The sequence below is a fragment of the Mya arenaria genome, chromosome 8, assembly GCF_026914265.1.
Source record: "Mya arenaria isolate MELC-2E11 chromosome 8, ASM2691426v1".
NCBI lineage: Eukaryota > Metazoa > Mollusca > Bivalvia > Myida > Myidae > Mya > Mya arenaria.
Genome location: NC_069129.1, coordinates 44,866,654 through 44,894,486, shown reverse-complemented (window position 1 = coordinate 44,894,486; position 27,833 = coordinate 44,866,654). Strand labels below are relative to the sequence as shown.

The 27,833-nt window shown below is 35.4% G+C and overlaps 1 protein-coding gene across 1 annotated transcript; it reads left to right on the top strand.

Moving 5' to 3' along the window:
• The first annotated feature begins 83 nt into the window (after positions 1-83).
• Positions 84-27,373, top strand: LOC128244241 (neurogenic locus notch homolog protein 1-like). The gene is made up of 46 exons (XM_052962257.1): positions 84-303; positions 633-748; positions 1,015-1,082; positions 1,722-2,077; positions 2,341-2,453; positions 2,718-2,944; positions 4,360-4,481; positions 4,712-4,824; positions 5,138-5,459; positions 5,961-6,074; positions 6,542-6,655; positions 6,922-7,038; positions 7,367-7,483; positions 7,702-7,815; positions 8,300-8,419; positions 8,715-8,828; positions 9,206-9,322; positions 10,407-10,520; positions 10,816-10,821; positions 11,315-11,428; positions 11,624-11,749; positions 12,360-12,473; positions 13,098-13,214; positions 13,793-13,903; positions 14,447-14,563; positions 14,903-15,019; positions 15,943-16,062; positions 16,441-16,563; positions 17,030-17,143; positions 17,498-17,614; positions 18,659-18,778; positions 19,125-19,241; positions 19,759-19,872; positions 20,209-20,325; positions 20,732-20,860; positions 21,085-21,198; positions 21,559-21,675; positions 21,993-22,109; positions 22,362-22,478; positions 22,990-23,109; positions 23,456-23,572; positions 23,908-24,021; positions 24,471-24,590; positions 25,004-25,243; positions 25,758-25,877; positions 27,363-27,373. Exons 1-46 carry the CDS (start codon positions 84-86, stop codon positions 27,371-27,373), a joined length of 5,898 nt encoding a protein of 1,965 aa, XP_052818217.1.
• The last annotated feature ends 460 nt before the right edge of the window (positions 27,374-27,833 follow it).

Here is a 27,833-nt window from a genome sequence, read left to right as displayed (position 1 = left end):
ATGCACTTTCTGTACAGTGCTAGAATTATCCTTTTAACTTGTTTTATCATACTTGCATTGCTTATTCCAGCTACAATCCCGACATGGCTATCACCCATGTGAGGTTTATTGGTGAGAAGACAGTTGACCTTGAACGCGACCTTGCCCGACTGTTAATGGACGGAGCGCGGCGCGTGATTGTGGACGGCAAGCAACGAAAGATGTTAGGGACACTGCTCATCACACCAGCTATTGGAGACGGGAATATAAATGTTGTGCCCATACCTGTAAACCCTGGGACACCGCCCACACCAGGAGGACCTGGTTAGTCCAGATTATATGTTTGCATGGTTGAATTTACTAAATTTTGATTGACTGTTTGATATGGTACTACACAGTTACACACAATTAGTATTACCCAGTGCCCAAAAATGGTTCTCCTTTAAAAAAGTCTGTAGTATTTAAGTTTAGTGTATTCTAATTAAGCTTAAAAGGAAGACACAATTGACACAACAAAACAGTAGAACTTGATTATCTACATGTAACATGATAATTCATAGTAGATCTCTCCAATGACTGTCACAGTCTGTTGTTCGTATGCATTTTTTTAACTTTAACTCTCCTAATATATTTTTTGTGTTTGCACTTTGCAGAGAACAGCCCGTACATTGACATGATGTTATACATCTATAATCTCACATACCAGCCGGCCCTCGGTGACCCCAGGACTGTCCTGTACAGGGACTACGCCCAGAGGTTCTGTAAAGATGTACGTATGCTATCAGATATCATAAATGATGTCGACACCATTTTTGTTTAATAAATTCTGTTGTTTTTTTTGTTGCTAATACGTTATCATTTACATGTATGCTGTATTAAATAAGTTGTATTTAAATATGTTTTTTTCATAAGTTACCAGCCAGTTTATTTCATGTTAAATTGAGATTAGCAGAATAATCATATTGGTTTCTAAATGCCACTTTTATAAAAGTGTAAGCTTTCAAATAATTTATGTCCATGTGTGTGTTGTTTCAGCTTGAGAAACTAGTACACAGAACGGCATGGAAGCCATACTTCCAGAACTGTGACATCATTGGATTCTAGTAAGTACCGGAATATACCAGAGTACTGCACTCTCACAGATGTACCATTTTACAACTTTATTTTGTGTTTTGGAAAGAGCAAATTTTTACGTAAATATCTGCAAGCCAGTGATATAAGATTGCTGACAAAAAATCAGATCGCAGATTTTCATATTTCCGTTCGAAAAATAATGTTTTATGGCTTAAACCGTTACTAACGGTTTACGAAAAATGCATAAAACATCAATTTTTGTACTTAAATATTAAAATCTGCGATCTAACTCTTTGTGAGCAGTCTTGTATAACTGGTTTCAATGGATTTCGGCAAAATTTGCTCGTTTCAAGAGAAAAATAAAACAGTTGTCAAAATGTTCAATCTGTGAGAGTGCAGCTTTAAATTTTGTGGTGAATTTTAGTAATAATCCTCATTATTATGAATTGATAAATCTAGCAGTAACATTTCATCCAGAACTAGGGCATTGTAAGCTTATAGTGATTTCTCTCTTGAAGCATATCTAAGAAATTCAGCTTTTACTCCATGGTCAGTTTTATAGTCAGTTTTCAATTTTTAAAGTGATCAGTTACCAGAATTGTGACATCATTGGCTTTTGATGAATACATAAGTTATCAAACAAGTTACACTTACATTATCTTTTTCAGTCCCCCTGCTCAAGGAAAAAGGTTTACCTCCCTCCGTGCCCTTCTTAAGGTCGGGGACCCCTTCATCAGTGCTCCGGCAACCCTTAAGAACATCATCATGACTCAGGCTCCAGAGTTCCCCTTCCCCATGGACCCCGACGGTCCTCTTATGACCTACCTTGTTGGCGACATGCTGGTCATTCTTGCTGATGGAGAATTTGTTGTACGCTACACGCCATACCAAACGCCAACCACAGCGCTGTTCCCGTCCACAAACATGTTCACGCAGATGTCATTCCCAACGGCGTTTACCTCGTACAGTTTTATTCCTCCATCCATGGGTATTGGAACCAGCTCCCTGACTGTCATTGTATATAGTAAGTGATAATCAGAGATTATCTTTTTCGTTTTACCTGACTGTTTTAATTGAATATCTAAGTGACTGCTCAAGTATTTTAAATAGAAATTAGTGCAAAATTAAACATAGTATATTATAGGTATGTTTTTTTTTGACAAAAATTGCTATTGAGTTATGCCTATGGGCAACTAATTTAAAAGACTGTCCAGTTTGTACATCCATTCTGAGTGCTCTGATGGTCTCATCTGTTAAAAATTCTGACTGGTATTTTTATATTTTAAGACTCAACTAATGGGTTTGTTGATGCGCAGCTGTATGGCTTCACGTACTCCAAGGACCTCGATGATAAAATGTCCCCATACTTCCTGCGGCTACAAGATAGGTTCTGCAAAGATGTGAGTCTCTCGTTTAAATATAGATAAATCTTAAGTTTAGTTTATTTGTATTTTTCTAGCCGCACACATTAACATTTATCTTTGGGTCAATGATTAATTTTAAAGTTATGGAAGTATTTAATACTAACAAGAATTTCCATTAGATATTGATATAATTAGTACATACTTGTGGCATTGCAACTGAATCCATTTACATATATGCTTAACACAATAATGTAACTCCAGAATTTAAAATTTTAAAATAATATTTTGATAATTTCACAGATTGACCGTTACTTCAAGAACAGCAACATGCGTCAGATATACCTTGACTGCAAGATTTCGCACTTCAAGCCTTCTCAAGATGGCGTACACAACGGGTTTACCTTTAAGCTCACGTTCGCGGCCCCGCTCGGGGACTACCTGCGTGGAAATATCAGTGATATCATCCAGAAGAACGCTCCTCATGAGATGCATGGAAACCTGGAGCTGCTTGATGTTGGAGACTTGAGGTACTTTTGAGATTGCTTATCTTTTTGTGATTCTATTTCTTATAAGGCACTATATGGATCTATTCAGGAAGATTTAGCACCATGACGACGCAAACAATTTTTAATAAAAGAACACTTTGACCATATTCAATACACAGAAGTTTAAGCATTTTGATTGGACTGTAAAATGAAACAACTAAACTCTACCAATGGAAATAAATGAAGCCTAAGAATATGGGAACAAGTGAATATTACATCAAGTACGGACCATGTCGTTTAAAGTGACAGATCGTAGTTGAATTACAATTGTTTTGAAATGTTGCATAATCTGACAGGTTGCTGACAGTTTTGTTAACTAACTGTTATTAATGTCTCAATACCTGACTCTCGTTGTGTCAATATCCGATAAAATAATTGACTTTATATTGATTTTGACATGTTTAGATGTGTGACATATTTACACATCTTGTTGTTCATGTCAAAGCTTGATTTTTTTCCTAGGTACATTTTGGGATAATCGCAAATTTTACTCATAACTTGTGTCTAGATAATAATTGAGTGGTTGATAGATAACATATGGGGACAATAAACATAATAAAGTCAATGTTTTTATAAAGATTAAAGTAACAATATTATTATTTCAGTGTTTGTTGAATATTTCACAGTTGAAAATTATAGGCACAGTACTGAGTAAAAGAATATTCAGCTAGCTGTCTTTCAAGTCCTTTATGAAAGATTTGGTGCATTTTCCAGTTTTATGTTAGTTTAAATGGTATAACAAGAAACATTGCATCTATTAAGGATTGAATGTTTAAGTGTTGTGGTTCATTGATGGATGAAAATTAAGCTCAGTACATGGGTACTCAAGTACGAAGGAACTCTGGTGACTGACCAAATATTTACATACAGCAATGAACAGCAATTCAAAAATATAAAGTTAATATAATGACTGTCATTATTTGTATTCAATAATTATAATGACACTCATTATTTGTATTCAATCATTATAATGACACTCACTATTTGTATTCAGTAATTATAATGACACTCATTATTTGTATTCAGTAATTATAATGACACTCATTATTTGTATTCAGTAATTATAATGACACTCATTATTTGTATTCAGTAATTATAATGACACTCATTATTTGTAAAAGTTTTTTTGGAAAACAAACGCTGAAAAATAACGCCATTCAAGATAGGTTATTAGACATAGTGCAAAGTCGGCTGTTTAACTAGCAACAGCATCGATGACGTCACAGGTTCAACCATCTAAATGTGAATGCAATTAAAAGAATATCTGTCCATTTAAGTAGGTGCGATAGAAGTGTGAATACTGACAGATACCAAATTTTACATTAAACCTTAAACCAAATCCATGTAGTTCTTTTCTTGGGTTTTCCTCGCACTCTATCATCTTGACTTATTATCAGGCTGATCTGGAACCAACATGACTTCATTGTGTCTGTAACAAACTTTACCGGTGGAGCAACCCAGACAATCCGACCATCCAACACACAGATCATTGACAGCACAGCTGGGCCAACCGTATATTGTAAGTAGTGTTACAAGTAGTGCATTATTAGAAGTGTATATGAATTATTTATTGGTCACTTCTTGCTATGCAGACAGTCAGTGGTTAGATTTACATGTCCGCTTTTTCGTTTATTAGCATACAAGACATAGTAGACACAGTTACAGTATGTGATTACATCGTACTATCTACTAACCAAAGTTTCAAAAACAACCTTTTGAGCAAAGTATAGTCAATGTAAACCATTGCAGCTGCGACGCTGGCTGACATAACATGCGGCATGTACAACAAGACCTTGAATTTTAACCTGGATGACCGCAGCAGCTACGGCTTCCTCCAGCAGCAGGGCAAGTTCTGTGAAGATGTAAGTGTCCTAGTTTACTGCCTACATAAAGGGTGTTAGTATTTATAAGGGGTTAGTGCTAGTTATAATGTTTCTGTAAGATTAGATGATGCTTATTAAACTTGCATTTTATATATTTATGATATCAGCTAGAATTTTGATAAGATCCTTTTGAATTAGATGAGTCTCACTGCAGGTTGTTAAATTTCAAAAATGAAATACTTACTGTGTAACAAATGAGCCTGTCTCTTTTCATCAGGTTCACAATAATCATAGAAGCTTCTGGTACATTATATATTTAAATTTCATAACGAACCCCGTCCCTTTTTTTCAGGTTGCATCATACTACAAGCTGGGTAGACTCGCAGCCAGTTACTACAACATCTGCTATGTAGTTAAGTACCGTCTCAACCCGACCAGCATTAGTTTTCGTGTTATTTTCGGCGAGCTTCTCTCTGACTCGCTGAAGGTCGCTGTAGTGCAGGAGCTTGAACGTCATGCCCCGCGTCACGTAATCGAGCGTACGGACATGTTTGAGGTTGGTGACCTGATGCTGATCAGCGGAAGCTGTAATGCATCCCTTATGCCAGTCAACTACACGGATATGAGCACCTACCAGCCCACACCTACCACCACCATGCCATCTACCTCGCTCAGTATGTACACGGTGTTGTGAATGGTTATAATAAATGATATCACTTGAAGAATATCAGTAATGCTTACAGTGCATGCCTTCTAGGCTTCGCATTGCGCCTGCTGCTTGGTATTGTGATCGAATGAAGAAATAGAATATCATGAAAGTTATCATGAACGTTACTTTTTTAGAAAATACATTACAGTTATTTTCTAAAATATTTTGTCTTCTATAATTGAAATTCCTCAGCTATATTATAGTATTGTTCTGAGCTGGTATTCAATCTTAATTGGATCTAAGAACGATGTAGCTAATCGGATTAAATGTTATTTATAACTGACCGAAAGTGTGAATGAAGTCAATCATGTATGGCCATAAGATTTACGTAAGTTGCATTTTGAATACCACCCCTGGTTGTTCAATGTATACATGATTTGAATGCAAACTTTAATATTTGTATGGGGTATTTAGTGTTGAAATTTTGAGTCTTGCATAATAACATGATCTTGAACATCCCTTCCAGCATACCAGCCGTGCTTGCGGAGGCCGTGTGGAAACGGGGGAACATGTATCGATGTGACAGACGGGTACTACTGCCAGTGCCCACCTGGATGGTCGGGTCCCCACTGTAACACAGGTAATTGGGGACAGGGGAGTGGTTGATTAGTCATGTTTAGGGAGGTTAGCTGGTGATGAGTTGATGTTTTGATAGAACAGATGTGTTCATGGCTATTTATGTGACTGACGGGTAATGTTTTCAGTGTCCATCATGCTGGATTGCGCCAATATAAAAATACTCAAGTCAAATCTCAATAACAACTCATTACACAATATTAGAGCATTGTTTCATTAAAATTAGTTTAGATTAATATTGAGTTTACAAAATTATTTTCCTGATATTTGGGCCAGAGATTGATATTGAGGTTAACAGAAACATTTTTGTGATATTGCGGTCAGAGATTGAACTTAAGATTTCCAGCTCCTATGCTTTACTGAAGGTCTAGTGGGACTGTATATAATTGTTTAAAAGTGGATATATTTTTTTGTTCTTTTTTGTTGTACTTTTCATCTATTTTTAAACACAAAGAACTTGTATGATTTTAGACATAGATGAATGCCTGGTTCCTCGCTGTATGAATGGTGGTGTATGTGAAAACAGGCCAGGAACCTTCTTCTGTCGATGTCCGTCAGGATGGACAGGGGATAATTGTCAGATAGGTGAGTTAACTGGGAGGGGTGGGGAGTAGATACGCACATAATTATTAACACATGTGTATTGATGAAATCGATATCGATACATAAAAAAGAGTCCATATCATTAACACAAATAGAAGACACGACATATCTTGGCCGTTGTCTATATTTCTTGATGTTTCTTTTTGATATTGCTAGGTTCTTTGAGTAATTAATCGTGACCAAATGTGTTGTTTAGTACTGCTAGATTGTCCATCATATTATAATCATGACAAAATTATACATTCCAGACGTAAATGAGTGTGCAGCCAGAAACCCATGCCTGTATAATGGCCAGTGTCAAAACACCAACGGCGATTTCTTCTGTATCTGCACTCAGGGTCGCACCGGCAAAATCTGTGAGGAAAGTAAGTACTGTCATAGTGTTAAGTTGTAAGTCTCACGTTGTATTCGAAATCATATAACCTTGCATTGTTGGATACCTACTATTTCACTTAGAAAATCTTGTAATCGTGAATAATTGATGAGGCAGTTTCATTGGTCCCAAATAGTCAAAGAAATAATGTTATGTGTTCTTTTTTAAGTCAAAGTAACAAAACTGTTGTATGATCTCATAATTAATCTTCTAAGTTGGAGAGTATTGATTGTAGCATGCGAAAGAGTTGAAATGTATCAACATAAAATATTTAGGCCATGGAGACATGTTACAATGTTAATGCCTGTGTATCCTCCCAGATGTGTATGAGTGTCAGGAGAAGGGTATCTGCCTGAACAATGGGACATGTGTGGACACAGCGGAGGCGTACTACTGCCTGTGTGCCATAGGCTGGACCGGAGAGAACTGTGAAATAGGTGTGTGCCTTGAAAATGATTTAAAAAAAATTGTCACTAATTTAGTTGCAAGATATATGAACATTAAATTGATATTCAGTGCTTTCTTTTTTTATCGCATGTTGGTTGATTTTCTGTTCTTACATTTAAATTAACACTGAAATTCAGTTATTGTTATATATTAGTTTAATAGGGTCTTTCTGTCTGTTGTCATATCATGCTGTCACATTTGTTGTCAGACATCAACGAGTGTGATGCGAACCCGTGTCAGCACACTGGCACGTGTATCAACAACCCGGGCTCCTACATCTGCTCTTGTCCGCCAGAATGGAGGGGTCCATACTGTGAGAGAGGTATGCCATTAGGGTTGAATTATTTCTAAATCAGCAAGTTGTTAAGCAACTGTTTTTCAGGTACTTGCTTTCAATGAATAGAGGATATTACATGAGCCCTCATTCAATTTGGAATTTATAAAACAAGTTTTTATCAATTTAAGTAAATGAGTTTATTAAATTTCATATTGTATGTTTACTCAATATGATGCTATTTTATAACACAAATACTATGTGGACATTCTTCCTCAGTAACTACCAAAAACGTCGCTATCATAGGCACAAAAAACTAATTTATGACAAATGAAACTGTCAAGATTTTTTATCAAATGAAAACCCATTTATGATATAAAAATAGTTATTTAAATTTTTTAAGGGACATTTATCATTTTCTGTGTGTGCTTAAGTATCTTATAATTGTCAAGTTGCAAATGTTATGAAATTTCGAGTTGAGATTTTGATCGTATGTCTTGCATGCTTTATTTCGTGTGTTTTTTGCACACAGATGTACACGAGTGTCAAGAGATGCCTGACATCTGTGAGAATGGAGGAGTGTGCTTCAATCTGGTGGGCGGATACATGTGTCGATGTAACTCGGGCTGGACTGGCGTGAACTGCGAGATAGGTAAGAAATTGATCAAGCACTGTCAGTTGTCTTTAAATGGCGGGGTAATGGCTTTTAAAGGAGATTTAAGTATGCATATTAAAAATGGTTTCTTTTTATTCGTAAATATGCCACTATATTTAATAAATTCAAAGCTAAAAATTTAGAAATAATTATTTTCAAAACATTTTTTGTTATTTCACACTTAAAAAACTTGAGCAGAACAAGAGTCAAAAAATGATGAAGATGCTTAAATGTTTTTCTTACATATTGGATTTTTTCAACATCTCTATTGATATTGATTTTTTCCCCTTAGATATCCGTGAGTGTGATGGGAGCCCATGTAAGAATGGAGCTCGTTGTATAGAGAAGCCAGGCTCGTACGAGTGTGTGTGTCCAGCAGGATTCTCAGGGGTCAACTGTGAAAGAGGTGAACCCAGTTAATAGTTTTATCATATCATACTATGACAGTATTGTAAAGCCCTGTTCATATGTGTGTGTTTACTATGTGGTTTCAACTGTGTGTGTCAACTATCAATGAAGTGAGGGACAATAACAATGTGTAATCGTATTGAATGTGTTGGATGCAAACAAAACAGAGATTATGGAGAACAATGGATTACTCTTACCTGTAGATGAGCATGCAATTTTTATGCTCTTTATTAAAATGGCACAATATATTGACTGGGCAACTGCATAAAATATTATGGCCATCTTTCTGCAAATTTTATATGGAAAGTAGTGTTAAGTTCGATAATTTTAACGTTTTCTTGCAAATTATTCTTGATTTTTTCCTTTATGTTGCAGACATAGACGAGTGTATGATGTACAACCCGTGTAAGAACAGTGCCACCTGTATCAACAAGATGGGCGGTTATCGGTGTATCTGCGGGAACGGATGGACCGGGCAAAACTGCACTACAGGTATATACGGGTGGTACATGGACGTGGTTTTAAACGTTAAGCTATTTTCTTACATGTTAGTAATTTCAATGAGTGTCTGACATGTTTGTAAATGTTACAAATATGCATTTGGTGTAAATTAAAGACTTTACCAAGTTGATGCTTGAAAATTGTCTAACAATGTTATTATGTTTGGGAAAAGACTAGAAATGACTCGTTTTTAAAAGCAAATTCATGGTGAAATGAAAAATGGTAAAAAATATTTAATGCTGTATGTCTCTGCTTTATTTGACTGCTGATGTATACACCATTGTATGTGCAAAGAAATGTGGAAATTAACATGTATTTGTAAAACATATTAACCTTTGTCAGTAAAAATGAAAACGTTACTTATACTAACTTTACTTGTCTTCATTTTTCTTAACTTTACTTTTAGTAAATACATCTGACTTTACATGCCATTACTTTGCATTGCTTTACATTGCATCAACAAATGTAACATGATATAACTTTACACTACATTATTTAACAGTAACAAGGACATCACATTACTTTAAATAACATCACATTTCATTTCTTTACATAACAACACTTAATATTACATTAAATTTCTTTAATTAACATTTATTAACATAACATTTCTTAACATTACATTACTTAATGCTACAACACATTACATTAGAAAATTCTACATTTACTTAACTTTGAATTACATGACATGACATGACATTACATTACATAGCATCACTTGATGTTACATTGCATAACTTAGCATTACATTTCTTTACTTTGCATTACATTAACATTACAGAACTTCACATTGCATCAATTAATGTTACATTGCGTAACTTTACATTACATTATATTTCAATAAACTACTTTACATTACATATCATAACCTTACATTGCTTGAAATAACGTTACATTACTTAAGTAACATTACATTGCATTACTTTAACTACAATACTTTACAATACATTGCAAATAAATAACATAACATTAAATAACACTACATTAAATAACACTTAGTCTACATTAAATAACATTACATAAAATAACATATCTTTGCATAAATAACATTACTTTTATTTTGCTTTAATTTTAGACATTGAGGAGTGCCTTATTAACCCATGTATGAATGGAGCGACGTGTGAGGAGCTTCAGGGCACGTACAAGTGTAGTTGTCCCCTGGGTTTCACTGGAAACCTCTGTGATGCAGGTAGGTGCTAGATCATTGTTGTTCATTTGAGTGAATAATTTGAACATAAAGTTGAATTCATAAGATGTAAAGAAATAATTTGGGCCGTTCATTAATGAAAGTATTTAAAATATTCGCATCTATTTTGTTTTGGTGGTCAACTTCCTTGCATTTAAGGCTTTATTTTCATGCATGATTATTAATTCCCTCAAGAGATTGTATTGAAATGTCTGGCTATATGTATAAATGAGAAGAGATTATTTTCATATTTTGACTTGTTCAATATTTACAATACTATTTCCTTTTGCACTTGCAGAGTTCAGTAAGTTATATGTATTACTGTCACCCTTCCTATACCACCTTACCAACAGCAGTATTTCTAATGATTATGTTTATACATACCTCCTAAAATAAATCCATACATATATACAATGATAATCTATTTATCTTTAGCTGTTACACCCATATATACATTATGTGTATAATGTTAGCCGTTATTTTTTTTCTTAGGAAATATTTTCTTAATTGTTAATAAAATATCAACATTTGTTATGGTTGTATTTCTGTTAAATAATTTACAGCGTTCAGTTTTTCAAAGATTTGTTTTGTATAAAGTCATGGATGTGTTGATTTATTAACAATATAATCAAACCGTACTGGCTTCATAACTTATGTCCATTGATTGTCATACAAACACAATCATATATTAAATATAATTATATATATTGTGTTTTATCTTCTAAATAATGATTTCTTTATTTATTATTTCTTGATTAATTTCAATGTTATCTGACATGTTTCACTGCTTACCCCAGATATAAATGAGTGTGAGCGATTTCCATGCGGAAATGGGGCCAGCTGCATCAACACTCTCGGCTCCTACTACTGCCAGTGTCCCATCGGTTTTACCGGACCTGACTGTAGAACAGGTAACGATACATAGAATTTTCAATATCCTTTCCAATGCCCTGTTGTACATTATTAATATTAATAATTTTATACATAAAATCCTGTCAACGGAATCCAACCAAACAAATTTTGGTCCATAGATCATCCTGCTATCAATTAGAAATGTACATTTCTGTATTTTCGTATGTAGCTCTATAATCTTTTCTGTATTTCAGACCTGAATGAGTGTGACACGAGCCTGACAATGCACCCATGCCAGAACAACGGCTCGTGCATGAACTCTTATGGCTCTTACTACTGTGTGTGTCCCACGGGCTGGACAGGCATCAACTGTACCAGTGGTATGCAATTTAATCCTTATCCTGTTAAAAGCTGAGAGTACCAAATGTTATATTCAGCAGGATGAAATGGTCATAAACTGACATTATTATTATTTGTTTGAACGAACAATCTTTTTCTTATTTTGTCCAGATTTGTTCAGTTTAGAAGAGACTATAGCATAGGTCATTATAGAATATCATTGTGTTGTTTTAGTTGATTAGGTAAAATGTTTTGTGACAGCTTACGATATGAAAGGTGTAAATGGGAGGATCACTGTGCTTATTGTGGAGTTTTTGCTGTTCTTCCATGTTTCTTGTTTTTTGATTTTTTGCTTTTGTGTTCTATGTCTTTGGCGTTTACCCAGTGCCATTAAACCTGGTTTATGTTTAAACCTTTTGCCACTGAGCTTGTTTCTGTAGTTTTTCACATAAGTATTGTATTTGACCTATTGTTGCCTTAGCATTTTAGAGCAGTTATCTTATTCCTGGGTCAGAATTTAGTCTTAGTTGCAGGTAATAATTACAGTTTAATGACCATAGGTTGCGGTTTTAATGTTTGAAGAGGTTAAGTATTGTCATTATTATTGAATTCAATCATGAATAAAATGTCTGGTATATTCCTTGTTTTCAGATATAAATGAGTGCAGCTACCAACCATGTGCTAATGGTGGCAAGTGTGTCAACATTCCTGGCTCCTACTACTGTACATGTGGTGACGGATTCACTGGCTCCGACTGCGGTGTTGGTAAGTGGAAGAGAAATAGGGCTTTGAACGGTAATTTGTATTTAAAAGAGTGAATCAGAATTTGGAACAACTAGGAGACATGTTTGTTTTACATAAATGAGGAACAACTAGGAGACATATTTGTTTTACATAAATGAGGAACAACTAGGAGACATGTTTGTTTTACATAAATGAGGAACAACTAGGAGACATGTTTGTTTTACATAAATGAGGAACAACTAGGAGACATGTTTGTTTTACATAAATGAGGAACAACTAGGAGACATGTTTGTTTTACATAAATGAGAATTAAGAGATAACACCCAGTTTGAAGTATGTAAACACTTTGTACTTCACCGATATAAATTATTAAAAAATGTCTACAATATTATTTGCCATGACAACTATGATAAGAAAACAGATTTTTATTAGACTGATTTTACCTTCTCTGGAGTAATTGGCTTTCACCCATATCGTAATATTATGGTTTCTGACCTGTTTGTTTCCCACCCATGTAGATATGGATGAGTGTTCAGAATCTCGACTATGTTTAAGCAGGGTATGTGCATGAACACATGGGAGGGTACTATTGATGCTGTCCTAGTTTCTAATGATTAATGACATTTATATTTCCCTCGTGTTTAGATATAGATGAGTGTGTAGAGTACCGCCCATGCCTAAATGAGGGAACATGTGTGAACACGGTGGGAGGGTACTACTGTCGCTGCCCTAGTGGATGGACTGGAGAAAACTGTGGAACCTGTAAGTAATATCAGTTTTGAAGTATGAACGATATAGGTTATTCAATGCGCAAAATAAAATTTTATTTTATTCATTTTAATGCATTATCGTGTTAAACTCTTTTGACGATAATGGTAAAAAACCCATCATTTTAGTACAGATACAAAATAGTTTTAACTGGGGAATTCGTGTGGCCACGTAGCTTTTAATTAAAAAAAAGGTTAATATTTTTTATCTGAACTTTAATCATATGCTTTTGGTTGTTTATATTGTTGAAGTAAAATTAGTAAAACATGAAAATGTATTGAAATTAAAAAAAAACACACACTATATTGTAGGCTTACATTGTGAGATTAATCAGTGTGTACTTTTTTAGTTCATCAGTCTGATGTAATGATTTAAATCACAGAACATTAGGAACATAATGGAAGTAGTCATATCCTGATATAGTAGACAAAAAAGCAAATAGTGGGTCTGCAACTCAATATAATCTCTCATTATTGTCACACTGATTTCTAGGTTATTTTGTGACAACGACCCTACCTTTTTCCATTGCATACTCTTTCTTAATAACTTAAGATTGCTATTTTCTTCCATAGTTGTGGACCTGTGTATTTCCATCAGCTGTGATAATGGGGGCACGTGTCTGGGAGTCCAGGACAAGCTGTGTGACTGTGCTCCTGGATGGTCTGGAACATACTGTAGAGTCGGTATGTATATTCAAGCATGTGTTACTTTATATACCCCTGCTTCATTCCCTATGTGTGTCAATTAGCTGTGGGGGCACTTGTCTAATGAGTCTTGGACAAGCTGTGTGACTGTGCTCTGGAATGGTCCATAACGTACTGTTGCTTAATATATATAAAATATATTATACGGATAAACCAGTCTTTGAGCACATTGATGAAGGGTTTGCTGGAGTATTTATTTCGCAAGATGAAAGAATAATTGTGTTACTGGCCTTTGTATTTGATTTATTTCTCAAAAAAGCTTATGACTTTCAAGGAATTATGATTATGAAATATCAGTTAATATTTAAAATTGTGATTCATGATCATTTACAACAGATTGCACAAGGAAATATCAGATGATTCAAATCAATGGATGAAGTTCACCATCGTACGTGTAATGCATAAAGTTTAAAGGCTATATATTTCATACAAATATTGTAGATTTTTACTCTGATTAATGCCTCCTTGGTTATTATATAAATAGACAGAAATTATTTGATTACATTCCTCGCCCTATTTCAGATATAAATGAGTGTGTCACGGGAAACCCGTGCCAGAATGGAGCAACCTGCTCCAACAACAATGGTGGTTACATGTGCAAATGTCCGCCAGGATGGAAGGGACCTAACTGCTCCATCAGTGAGTCATTGTTTACCATTTCTTAAGCGATGTAATATAATTTTAAGTAGCTTTCGTTTGATTTGACCTTTTAAGGCTTTATACATGTTCAGTTTTATGTACTGTACAGTTGTTAAATTATGTACTGTACAGTTGTTAAAATCAATTATTTTCTTTTATGCCAATTTGATGTATTTCCGATTTTCAGGTAATGTATGAAAAAGTAACTTGTTTTTTAAAATTTTATTATCTTTTCGGTAAATAATCAATCTACTCACTGTACTTAAAGTATCAAAGAGGAAACTCCAGGTGCCTTTTTTAATGTATTACAACGTTTTTAATAAATCATATTTTATGCAGAGAGTAACGAGTGTTCCCTGAACCCGTGTTCCAATGGGGCAACCTGTGTGGATGGCAGTGATGGCAACTACATCTGTAACTGCCCTCGACAGTGGACTGGTCCAACATGCAGGGAAGGTAGGTTATTGATTGTTATTATGACTACACCTGTTACTGCCCTCCACTGTGGACTGATCCAACATTCAGGGTAGTTAGGTTATTGATTGTTATTATGACTACATCTGTAACTGCCCTCCACAGTGGACTGGTCCAACATTCAGGGAAGGTAGGTTATTGATTGTTATTATGACTACACCTATAACTGCCCTCCACAGTGGACTGGTCCCACTTGGGGGAAGTTAGGTTATCTATTATAATGATGGATGCATCTGTAACTGCCCTCAATAGCGTAATTGTCCAACTTGCAGTGTAGGAGGGCAGATTATTTTAACATTTTTACCACAGTAATTCTACCCTAACTGTATTACAGTACACGTTTAGCTAATGCTGAATGAACTTAAACAGTGTGTGTATACCACGTGATAAATTGCGTCATAAATGCTACGTCGGAAAAAGACTTTAAACATAGATAACTTGATTATTTCTTCGTCATTTTAAATGGAGCATAGCGCAGTCTATGCCGCTTTTATCAGAGTTTGATTGAGAGTTAAGTTTCTTAAAACATTGCGACAATCCTTTTCACAATACGGCTGTCTGACAGAGCACTGTTAAAACATTATTTTGGAACCTGGTTTATCGAAGTGTTTGATGAAACTAATCAGCTTATCACATTTCGGTAATAAAACAAATGCGGGGCTCTTTAAGCGGCATAGACTGCCATTTATTTTATTTAAAATGGTGGTGTAAAAGAAAAATTATCTTTGACTTAATTCTTCATTTTAAGCAAAATGTTGCCTTCCGACGTAGCATGTATGACGTAATTTATCATGTGGTATACACACACTGTTAACCATTCAGTAGTTCAACACTGGAATACTAATAAATGTTACTAAAATATAGGTCAGAATTTTCAGCTTTGCTTTTTCCTACTCTCTTCCCAGACAAGAATGAGTGTACAGAGATTGTGAACTCGTGCCTGTTTGGCGGCCAGTGTATCAACACCATTGGAGGATATAACTGTATCTGTCCTGACGGTCGGACAGGGCAGGACTGTGAACTAGGTATAAAAACAGAAGATAGCTAGATCTTGTACTGGTACATGATCCCTTTGAATCCATGAACCTGTTTTTGATGAAGTAATGTAATTCAAAACGCATTTTTTGAATACCAACTTTATTAGGAAAACAGTTGCCTACTGCCTTACAATGTGATAAAACGGTAATTAAAATGGTTTACATAAATGCAGACTGTATTGTTTGTAATACATTTGTGAGCAGGTGAACTGATTTCAATATAAAGTAGTCGTTAACAAAAAGCACAGCACTGGTAGGGTCTAAGAATTTGACCAATAAATCGGAATATTCAACTCTGCTTGAAAGGTTACTTTCATAATCTACGCCTATATACTTTTTTTGAAATGTTTGATTGTTCCATTTCAGACATAGATGAGTGTACAGCCCTTGGCTTCAACCCGTGTAAGAACGGTGCAACATGTGCCAACACAGACGGCTCGTACCAGTGTTTCTGTGCCCAGGGCTGGATTGGATTCGACTGTACCACTGGTAGGTTTGGGTAGGGAGACACTGGCGGGGAGTAGGGGTCGAGGTGGTGAGTTGAAATGGTGCAACATTTGCCATCACAGACAGCTCATACAAGTGTTTCTGGGCCCTTGGACAGAAAGGATATGAATGTACTAGTGGTTTGTAGAATTGGATGGTACACTTAAGGTTGGTAGAAGTCTGGGGATTATGCGAGTATGAGGGGAGGGGGATTGAGGAGGCTGAGGGATGGTGTAACATATGCCAACATACATAGGGCTCATATTAGTGATTTTGTGTGGTGGTAGGGATAATTTAAAATCCACTGTATTATAATACTACAATATATTTTTCTAAGTGCCACAACATGTTGAAAGACGACAAAAGAGAACTACTCAAAAGCATTTAGCTAGTTCAACAATGTGTTTGAAATTTAATTCTGATATCAGGAATTCACAGGTTTTAATGTTTGACCCTAATGCTTCTTCAGATGATGATGAGTGTGCGAGGGATACTTGTACAAACGGAGGTCGTTGTAGGAATCTGCTGGGCTCCTACACATGTGATTGTCCTCCCAACTGGAGCGGACCAAACTGCAGGACCAGTAAGACTTATACTTGCTTTTACAAAGCAAATTATTTTAATACTGTGACTTCATAGTTTTATTTGAAAATAAAAAAATGAATCAGTTTTGTATTGAGATAGCAATTTCACTGTAGTTTTGAAATAAAATATTTCCAAAGCAATCCATGTTTGATAAAACGGCTTTTATTCTGTTTCTGTGTGCTATATGATTAATGCATACTAGTGCTGCTGTTAAAGAGTGCATTTTATGTTAAACAGTATATTTTCAAGAAAAAATGGTCTTTGTAATATTTTCCTCATCTGCATTCAAGTGAAGCTAAGTAAAGTTCAATGCTAGCTGAAATGACTGTTACTATGGCATAACTTATTTCAGACGTGAACGAGTGCACAGTGTACTCCCCATGTATGAATGGTGGGACGTGTATTGACTCCCCTGGCTCCTACACTTGCCGATGTGCCAACGGATGGACCGGCACTAACTGTACCATTGGTAAGCATATATAATGGGTTTTGAGGGAAAAGACCTTATGCAGGGCATATCTTAAACGATTCTGTTGTTTTAAGAAAATATATTGAAATAGTCTTGGTGACATCTGCACTGACCACTTCAATGTTGGCGACATTACAGTGCAAACACTTAAGCATGAGCTACAACTAAAAAAGTCACTGTGAAAGATCTTCAAATGAAATGATGTAATGTCATTGACGTCTTGTAGCATTGGGCGTGTGGTCCTTGTTGTGTAAAAACATGAAATTAAGTACTTTTGTCTTTTTAATCTTATTTCTTCAAGCTTGATTGTGACCAAAACTGATGCTTTATTCATGTGTTACCTGGCCTTACCATCATGCCTGTGTGCAGCAGGGACTTTGACTCTAGCTTTAAAGATAGTTAAGGAACGAGCCCCTTGATTGACTGTCACGAAGTGTTTTTGTCCGCAGTAAGTACCACTGGTAAAGTCATGTCTGTAAGTACACATGTATGTTATGTCTGTAAGAACACATGTATGTCATGTCTGCAGGTACACATGCGTGTCATGTCTGCAGGTACACATGTATGACATGTCTGCTGGTACACATGTATGTCATGTCTGCAGGTACACATGTATGTCATGTCTGCAGGTACACGTGTGTGTCATGTCTGTAAGTACACATGTGTGTCATGTCTGCAGGTACACATGTGTGTCATGTCTGCAGGTACACATGTATTTCATATCTGCACGTTCACATGTATGTCATGTCTGCAGGTACACATGTGTGTAATGTCTGTAAGTACACATGTATGTCATGTATGCACGTACACATGTGTGTCATGTCTGCAGGAACACATGTGTGTCATGTCTGCAGGTACACATGTGTGTCATGTCTGTATGTACACATGTATGTCATGTCTGCACGTACACATGTGTGTCATGTCTGCAGGTACACATGTGTGTTATGTCTGCAGGTACACATGTATGTCATATCTGCAGGTACATGTGTGTTTTATGTCAGGATACTAACATAGGATATCAAGATTGTTGTTGCTTGTTTACAGACTACAATGAGTGTGTTGATGTTGCTGATCCCTGCCAGAACGGGGGGACATGTGAAAACAAGGATGGATCCTACAGCTGTATCTGCGCATTGGGATGGACTGGACCCTACTGTAACATTGGTATGTACATTAAAGTTCAATTATGTACTGTAATATTTTTTACTTTACTAATTTAATGACTGTTTCATGCGTATAGATCTATACTGTGCTGGGTGATGGACTGGGCTTGACTGTTATGTAGGAGTTGACTTTGGAATTCATTCACTTCTGAAGTATTTCAATCAAAACTTTATTCAAGCTTTTATTGTCAAAATCTCAACAGCTCCCTCAATTAACATTTCATTTTAGTTTTTCTGATATCAAGTTACTGATACATTACATGGCATAATTTCATTTAATAAATACAAAATAAGTTAGCTTACATGACGTAGACATTGTATTAATCATTATATTCTTTATACCCCAGATGAGAATGAATGTACGGATGTGACCATCTGCAAGTTTGGCGGGACGTGTGTTAACTTCCCGGGAGGGTTTAGGTGTGAGTGCCCCACTGGACGGACAGGGGAACACTGCGAAACTGGTGTGTATAATATCAGTATAATTCAGACGTATTTAATGTTTTCAAATAAATTGTATAACATGTGTTTGAGATGTGGTAGTCAAGGCTTAATAGATGGGGTTTTCCGTAGTAATTACACTGCAATAGAAACATAACGGGCCTGATTTGATAAAAATCTTTGTCGAATTTAGTCTTTTCTTGAATTGATATTAGTGTCATATTTGCATTAATTATATTATTAAATAATTTAAATTTATTTTGCTTGTGGTACGCTAGCCTTAGATTTATTTTAAGAATAATAAGACTTTGTTTTTCAAAGTAACAGATAGCTGTCATTCCATGCATATTTGGAAAAGGTTGTGTATTTTTGTATGTGTCTGCCTCAGAGTGAATTTGCCCAAGGTTTGATTTCTTCGGAGGCATTCATTTAAAGTAAAATATGCCTTCTCAATTTATATATAATTTATTCTTGAACTAGCAATTATTTTATCTTTTTATTACTACTGTATGAACAAACTAATGCACTGCATCTTTTCAGATGTGAATGAGTGTGACTTCAGTCGTTGCATGAACAATGCAACGTGTGAGAACACGGCTGGGTCGTTTGTCTGCCGGTGTCTGCCAGGCTTTGATGGGCAGTACTGTGAAAGAAGTGAGTTTGTAACGGCTGTTTTATTAAGGGAGCTTTGCTGAAGGGATTTGAAATATAAATTGTTTTTGTACATATGTATGTATTATTTTATTGTACTTTTTAAGTAAATCACCATTGTTGTTCATGTTAAATACTTTCTTAAAAGACTAAAAAAAATCAGACTTTTACTTATTAGATTTACATTTTGATTTGGTTGTAAACTTGGGAATTTATTGCAGATTAAAGTGCGCAAAAACATGAACAATTTTTATTGTAAGCACCACAAACATGAATGATTTTATAATAAGCAGTAAATTATTGCTGATTTCTTTTTATTTCTTGCTGCTTATTTTCCAGATATCAACGAGTGTGAGGTGTATGCACCGTGCATGAACGCTCTCCGGTGTATCGACATGTATGGCACGTACCGCTGTGATTGTCAACTTGGATGGATGGGAAAAGACTGTGATCAGGGTATATTTTATGATAATAATTTTTTTAAGTATCAGTGATGAAATGGTGGTTTTGAGCTTTATGTGAATGAGCTTTTTTAATTTATAAATCAAATATTTATTAGTTTGATGAAAAATAAATAAAGAGTTAAGAAATTATTATCTAAAGTGTGGAAATAGTTGATAACATGCAAAACGGGGGGACATTTAGGATCTCATTTATTCGAGAAGATACTAAATATGTAGATAAGTGAACTAAGAGTTATATGAAGAAAGTGAAATAGTTGTGAAATAAGCATATCAATAAATGAAGTAAGAGAGATGGTTGTGATTTTGAAATACAAATTAATAAAGAGGGTGAGATGGTTTATAAGTTTGTTGTATACCACAAGCAGTTTTTTTTTAAATTACTGACTCTTGTTTTGCAGATGTAAATGAGTGTACTATCGGAGAGGTGCCTGGAGTACCATGTTTTAACGGTGGAACTTGCACCAATACCTTGGGTTCGTACAGATGTCAGTGTCGTCCGGGATGGACTGGCCAGAATTGTGAACAAGGTACGGGTCAGCTTTGTTATATGTCGATGTATCTATCCTGGAGATGTCAATTTAATGATGAATCAAGCACAAACACAAGTGTCAGTGTTGGCCGGATTTGTCAATTCAGAAACGTCACTCTTTTGTTTGATACTCAGTTTATTGCTTAGTTGCGTATGTTGGTAGGCTTTTGATGGCTTTTTGTTGAATTAAGATTTTGTATTTCTATTTGCAAATATTTTAAGATGTGGATGAATGCCTCAACAATCCTTGCCGTAACGATGGTCTCTGTGTCAACCTCGAGGGCTCCTACCAGTGTCAATGTCCACAGACATGGACCGGTGACCACTGTGATAAAGGTGGGTGTTTTTATCAAACAATTAATTGTTCTCAATGTGACTTACTTATAACCATGTAGACAGGTTTTAATTTATTTATTTTTTAACTGATCCTCCTTCAGATGTCATCTTTTTCCTTCAATTTATTGCCTTCCATATAAATTTACGAATAGAGTATGTTTTAAATGGTCAGATATCGTAAAACAAAATGGTGTTTGATTTTAAACATATAGAGAAAAAACATTTAAACATAGTATGCCACTAAAATGTTATTCATATACAGTCTGTTTTTTATTTAAAGTTTAATTATTTAGTTTATTTATTTATTATTTATTTATTTATTATTTATTTATTTTAGTTAAAATTGTTGTATTATTCTAGACGTGGATGAGTGTTTGCTGTATGCCCCTTGTCTCCACGGCGGTGTTTGTACCAACATTGCTGGAGGCTACATGTGTAACTGCCCTCCCCAATGGCAGGGTATTGACTGCCAACTCGGTAGGTGAAGCAATCGCGTTAAATTGAATAACATGTTGATTGAACATGACAGTTAATCATAGATTTAACTGGTTTTCAAAAGTCCAGAAAAAGTATACTTTCAAAAGAATATCATATAATGTGAATACATAACGCATTGATTGGTTTGCAAGATATGTTAAATAGCTTTTTCTTTCAATTTTAAATACATGTAGAATGACATAAAATACTGTATTTATTTAAATGTTTCCAAGTTATTACGAATAGCATTCTTATATAATTGCCTTTGTTTTTCATGAATGCTATTGATATTTAAACCATATTATATGCTTTTTCAGACGTGAATGAGTGTCTTGAGTTCAACCCTTGCTATAACGGGGGCACGTGTCTCAATGTGAAGGGAGACTTCCAGTGCCTTTGTTCACCACAGTGGACAGGACCTACATGTAACGATGGTATGTTTTTGTTTTGATGGTATATATCAACATGGTAACATGATCTTTTTGGTAAATTCGTTTTGATTTTTAAAGTCATGTAAATTGAGAGGTTCATCTACAGAAGATCCATGTAATTTAAAGCTCGGACCAATAACGATCCGACTCCAGTTTAAAACAAAAATGTGTAGTGATTTGTTAAGATTGAACTGCTCACTTTCGTTATTGTTTAGAACATTGCTCTACTAAAGCACTCATTTTTACCTGCTTCAGATTTTAATGAGTGTAACGTGACCAACCCATGTCTACATGGAGGGACGTGCACCAATACGATTGGTGGATACCGCTGCTTCTGTCCACCCGAATGGTCCGGTGACATCTGCGAAAAAGGTACAGATCTGAAAACATATTTTGTGTATATGCGTTTAATTTGTTATTCTTAATAAACGCTTAGATCATTTGAAGTTTAAGTCTAAATACAGGAGCAATGTAGATTTAAATAAAGACAGTCGGAAAATAGGAAACAAATGTATGAACTTGATAAAGGAAGATAATTATGATATAACCCTTGTATCTGTGTCATACCTTACACGACCAAATTACGTCCAAAAACTCCTAAAGAAAGATAGCATGCTTTAAAAACGTTCCGGAACACGAAAAAGATGCATTAATGTAAGGTAATTATATATTTATAATAGTTTAAATGCGACATTGTTTCTGTTAGATTATGATAAGCACCAAGTTATTTTAACTTGATGTCATGACGTCACCTGGTGAAGAATGAATACATGTACAGTTAAAGCGCACTGAAGTGCATTTAGCCTGTTTAGAAATCTATATTGTACAATCATCTTTTACAGGCTAAAACAGTAGTTACTGTAAAAGTATTTTGTAATTTCAGATGTAAATGAGTGTAACCTGACTCCCCCAGTTTGCCAGAATGGAGGTACCTGCTACAATTCCTATGGAGCTTTCATTTGTAGATGTCCTTTTGAATGGACCGGCCCAACTTGTGGAGATGGTAAGTTTATGTTCATTTTGTATGGAACAAGGAATAATAATATACATGTGACATTTATTATAATATAATGAATTCTTTCAAATAAAATACTGATAAAAGTAAGATTTCGTCTACGCTTTATAACGCCATAAAAGTTGAATTTTACAAGTTTATTAAAGTAACAGCGAGTTTGGTCAATTTAAGCAGATGTTTCCATTTTACTTAAAATACAGGTGTAAGAAGCTTACAGTTGTTCAAAGACCTGACAAATAAATGTTGTTCAAGATTTGTCAAAGAATATGAATGAACAGTTTAATATTTCAGTGTATCTCTTATGCTTATTCTTGTTGCCAATTGTATAATCAAGACCGTGACGAGTGTAGGGAGATTCGCCCGTGTAACAACGGGGGTACATGTATCAACCAGGCTGGCGGCTATGTGTGCCAGTGTCCCCCGGGATGGACTGGCAACGACTGTAATGTTGGTAAGTGTATAGATTACCTTCAGGTTTGTTTTTTCTTTGCAAATGTATAATTGTAGGGCTGTTACAATGGTTAACAAGGTGGCATTTTATGCTCCTTCAGTCCTTCTACTTGACTACTTTTTGCAAATTGATCTACACCTAAAACTCTTTAAGACTTTTAATTGCTTTAACGAAATGGTAACAGAATCTACCTTGTATCTCTGCATGTTCTTACAACACTTATCCAACGCCAATATTTCTGAAAAAGAAAGAACTTATCAATAAAGTAATATATGTGGTCATAATATATTAATTACATAATGCAATGGTAAAACTGTACTATGTCCCTATTTCAGATGTCAACGAATGTGAATTTTCACCATGTTACAACGAGGGTATCTGTTTCAACAGCATGGGCTCGTTCACATGCGAGTGTGCACCAGGGTGGCAGGGACCCACATGCAGAAACGGTATAACAAACATGCCTGTTACACTTGTTCCTCAATTTTTTTCAGCATGTTGCATTTTTATCTCATCTCATATGAAAGTGAAAAAAATCAAGCCAAATCCTTGCTGTCATTGCCATGCAAACTTTTTAACTTAGTGGCCGTATTAGCACATAACTTTAATGACACTACCGTAAATCAGTGTGTATATGCTATATGGAACGCAGGCTAAAGATACGAGCAAAATAAAGAGAAAAAACTATATACCACTATTAGTATGTATAGGATGGGGGGTGCGTACTTTGCACAATGATTTGCGGTAATAGTACTGTTTTCATTGACAGAATGCCTAATATGAAGCAAGATCAATGAAACATGTTCAGCAGTGTGTTCACTTTGTTACTTAATCCATGTTCGCATCTTACTATGAGCTACATATGAAGTTACAAGTAGAATTTCATGTCCAATTTCAGATACTAACGAGTGCATGGTGAACCCGTACATCTGTATGAACAGCGGAGAGTGTGTGAACACAGAGGGAGCCTATCAGTGTAACTGTTCACAGGGCTGGGGTGGAAAACACTGCGAGAAGGGTAAGACAAGTTTTTGACAAAACAGTTGTCTCATTCAGATTTGTGTAATGGGAGTCTTTTTTTTTTTTTTTTTAAACTCTTTTTCCTTAGTAATTATTTATTTTTTGTAATGTTTATACATTTACTTGCTTGAACACAACATGTTGGCTTGTGCTATAAAAATGACATGTGATGTTCTGATGAGGCTTAATTGTGACAGGTTTAGTTCCTTTTGAATATATCTTATATACCATTTTATTCTGAGACACTGAGAAATAAACCTGAGAATATAACATGTTTATTTATATTATATTTTCTTATAGCTGATTCTGATGCAGGAAGTTTGTTATAAATATTGATGGTATTTAAAAAAATAAATAATAATGCAGCATATTTTTCCTGCCAACATGTATGATTTTGTTTGCACCTTCCAGACACGGAGCCATGTCTGCGTATCCAGTGTTTAAACGGTGGCTACTGTCAGGAGACATCTAACAACTCCGGCGCCTACATGTGTAAATGTCCGTCTGGGTGGACAGGCGACAGGTGTCAGTACGATCGCGATGAGTGTGTGGAAATACGGCCATGTAAGAATGGCGGAAGCTGTATCAACCTGGTTGGTGGCTTCATGTGTGAATGTCCACCAGGCCTGGAGGGGGACACGTGTGAAATAGGTACCTACTTTTGTAATATTTGTGTATTGTAAATATTTATATTTTAATGTTAGTTATTATAATAATAATTATTATTATTATTATTATTATTATTATTATTATTATTATTATTTTAAATTTTGAATATTTTATTGCAAACAGAACAAATATTTATTTACAGTCAATAAAATGTTCCTGTCATTCATCTGTTCATTATTCGAATTCGAACTACTTTAGTTGCATTTGTTTGAACATAAATTCAGAAATTCTTTTGTAAAGAAAGAAATAGAAATTGGATGTAACATTTTGTGAATTTAAGATACTGATGACACACAATTCATTGTGTTGGTATTATTTTAAAGGGGTTTTATGCGTACTGAGTATAGTAGGAATATGAAAAAAATGCAAGCAAGCTCTTAGAGCTGCAATAAAGGACAAAAGCTCAAACTCCAAAAGCTTTATCGAGAACTTATTTCCTGCTAAATGAAAACGTATTTTTTTTTCATTTGATACCTAAGATGTGTTTTCCTCGTAGATATAATTGAGTGTTTACTGCCTTCCAACCCGTGTACGAATGGAGCGACTTGTACAAACACTTTTGGATCATTCTACTGCACATGTGAAAAAGGATGGACTGGCCCCTATTGTGGAGAAGGTAGGTCCATTAGTTTTTAGCTCCACTGGCCGAAGGCCATGGAGCTTATGTCGTCACAGATTGTCCGTCGTGAGTTCGTGCGTGCGTGCGTGCGGGCGTGCGTGCGTGCGTGCGTGCGTAAACTTTTACTTTAAACGACATCTCCTCTGAAACTGATAAGCGGATTTTGACAAAACTTCACAGGAATGTTCCTTTGGTGGTCCTTTACCAAAATTGCTCAAATGGTTCCGGTCCATTGCACAATATGGCCGCCAGCGCTAAAAATAGCAAAATCTTTAAACGACATCTCCTCTGAAACGGTTCGGCAGATTTTGATGAAACTTGACAGTAATGTTCCTTGGGTGGTCCTTTATTAAAATTGCTCAAATGGTTCTAGTCCATTGCACAATATGGCCGCCACAGCTAAAAATAGCAAAATCCTTAAATGACATCTCCTCTGAAAAGGAAAGGCAGATTTTGATGAAACTTGACAGAATTGTTCCTTGGGTGGTCCTTAACCAAAATTGCTCAAATGGTTCCGGTCCGCTGCACAACATGGCTGCCAGGGCAAAAAATAGAAAAACCTTTAAAGAACATCTTCTCAGAAACCGATGATCAGATTTTGATGAAACTTAACAGAAATGTTCCTTGGATGGTCCTTTATCAAATTTGCTTCAATGGTTTCGGTCCACTGCACAAGATGGCCCCCAGAGGTAAAAATAGAAAAACCTTTAAACGACTTCTCCTCAGAAACCGATGATCGTATTGCAATGAAACTTGACAGAAATGTTACTTGGGTAGTCCTTAACCAAAATAGCCCAAACAGTTCTGGTCTGCTGCACAACATGGGCACCAGAGCTAAGAATAGAAAAAAACGTTAAACTACATCTTCTCAGAAACCGATTATCAGATTTTGATGAAACTTTACATAAATGTTCATCGGGATGCCCTTTAACCAAAATTGCCCAAAATGTTCCGGTCCGCTGCACAACATGGCTGCGAGAGTTAAAAATAGAAAAACCTTTAAGGACTTCTCGTCCGCAGTCTTCACGAAAAACATTTTAACCTACTAGCCAGTTGGACTAGCATAATGGCATATTTTACTAGTCCGAATGACAATCTAGTAGTCCGACTATTTTGCCACATTATAAAACTGTATGCTTGAGGTAAATACCTATTTCAATTGAGCAGCTTGCAGTTTGAGTAAACATTTCTTTATTCTGATGCTCATGCAGTGATAGGGAGTGACATCCTTCTGTTGGGAATAGTGCTCCTTGTTTTTCAGAACCTATGGGTACTATGTAAAAACAAAAGGCATCTTGCTTGAATAGACTGTAATAATATCAACATGGTTAGAAAAGAAATGCCATGCTTTAATAGCTTTGATTACATTTTACTACTGAATTACCTCCCTTTAATAGAAAAAAATAATGTCTTAATTTTTCACGTAGAGCATCTTTAAATAATTTTTAAACAATAATAAACCAAAGCCATCTTTCCTGCTAGGTATCACATGACATGTGCTGTGTGGGTACACCTGACAACCAGTCTGAAACTGATTTACCACAATTATGATTATATAGCAGTTCTGATAAATCAAAAGTGATAACAAAAAAGAATAATTCCAAGGTTTATTTCTTTGCTTGTTTTGCGATCTTCTGATCCTTTGTACAAAGCAAACGACGTCTCCATTTCCATTTGGAAAACAATGGTTTGTAATTTTTAGCTCGCCTGTCATATGACAAGACAAGATTACATGTTAGTCAATCGTCAGTCCACAAATTGCCTGCGTCACAATTTTGACATAATCTTTATGAGACTTAATAACAAGGGTCATCTCAATAAAATCTTGGACAAAATGGCCCAAATGGTTCCGTTCCGCTGCACAACATGGCAGCCAGAGCTAAAAATAGGAAAAACCTTTACACCACTTCACCTCAGAAACCGATGATCAGATTTTGATGAAACTTGACAGAA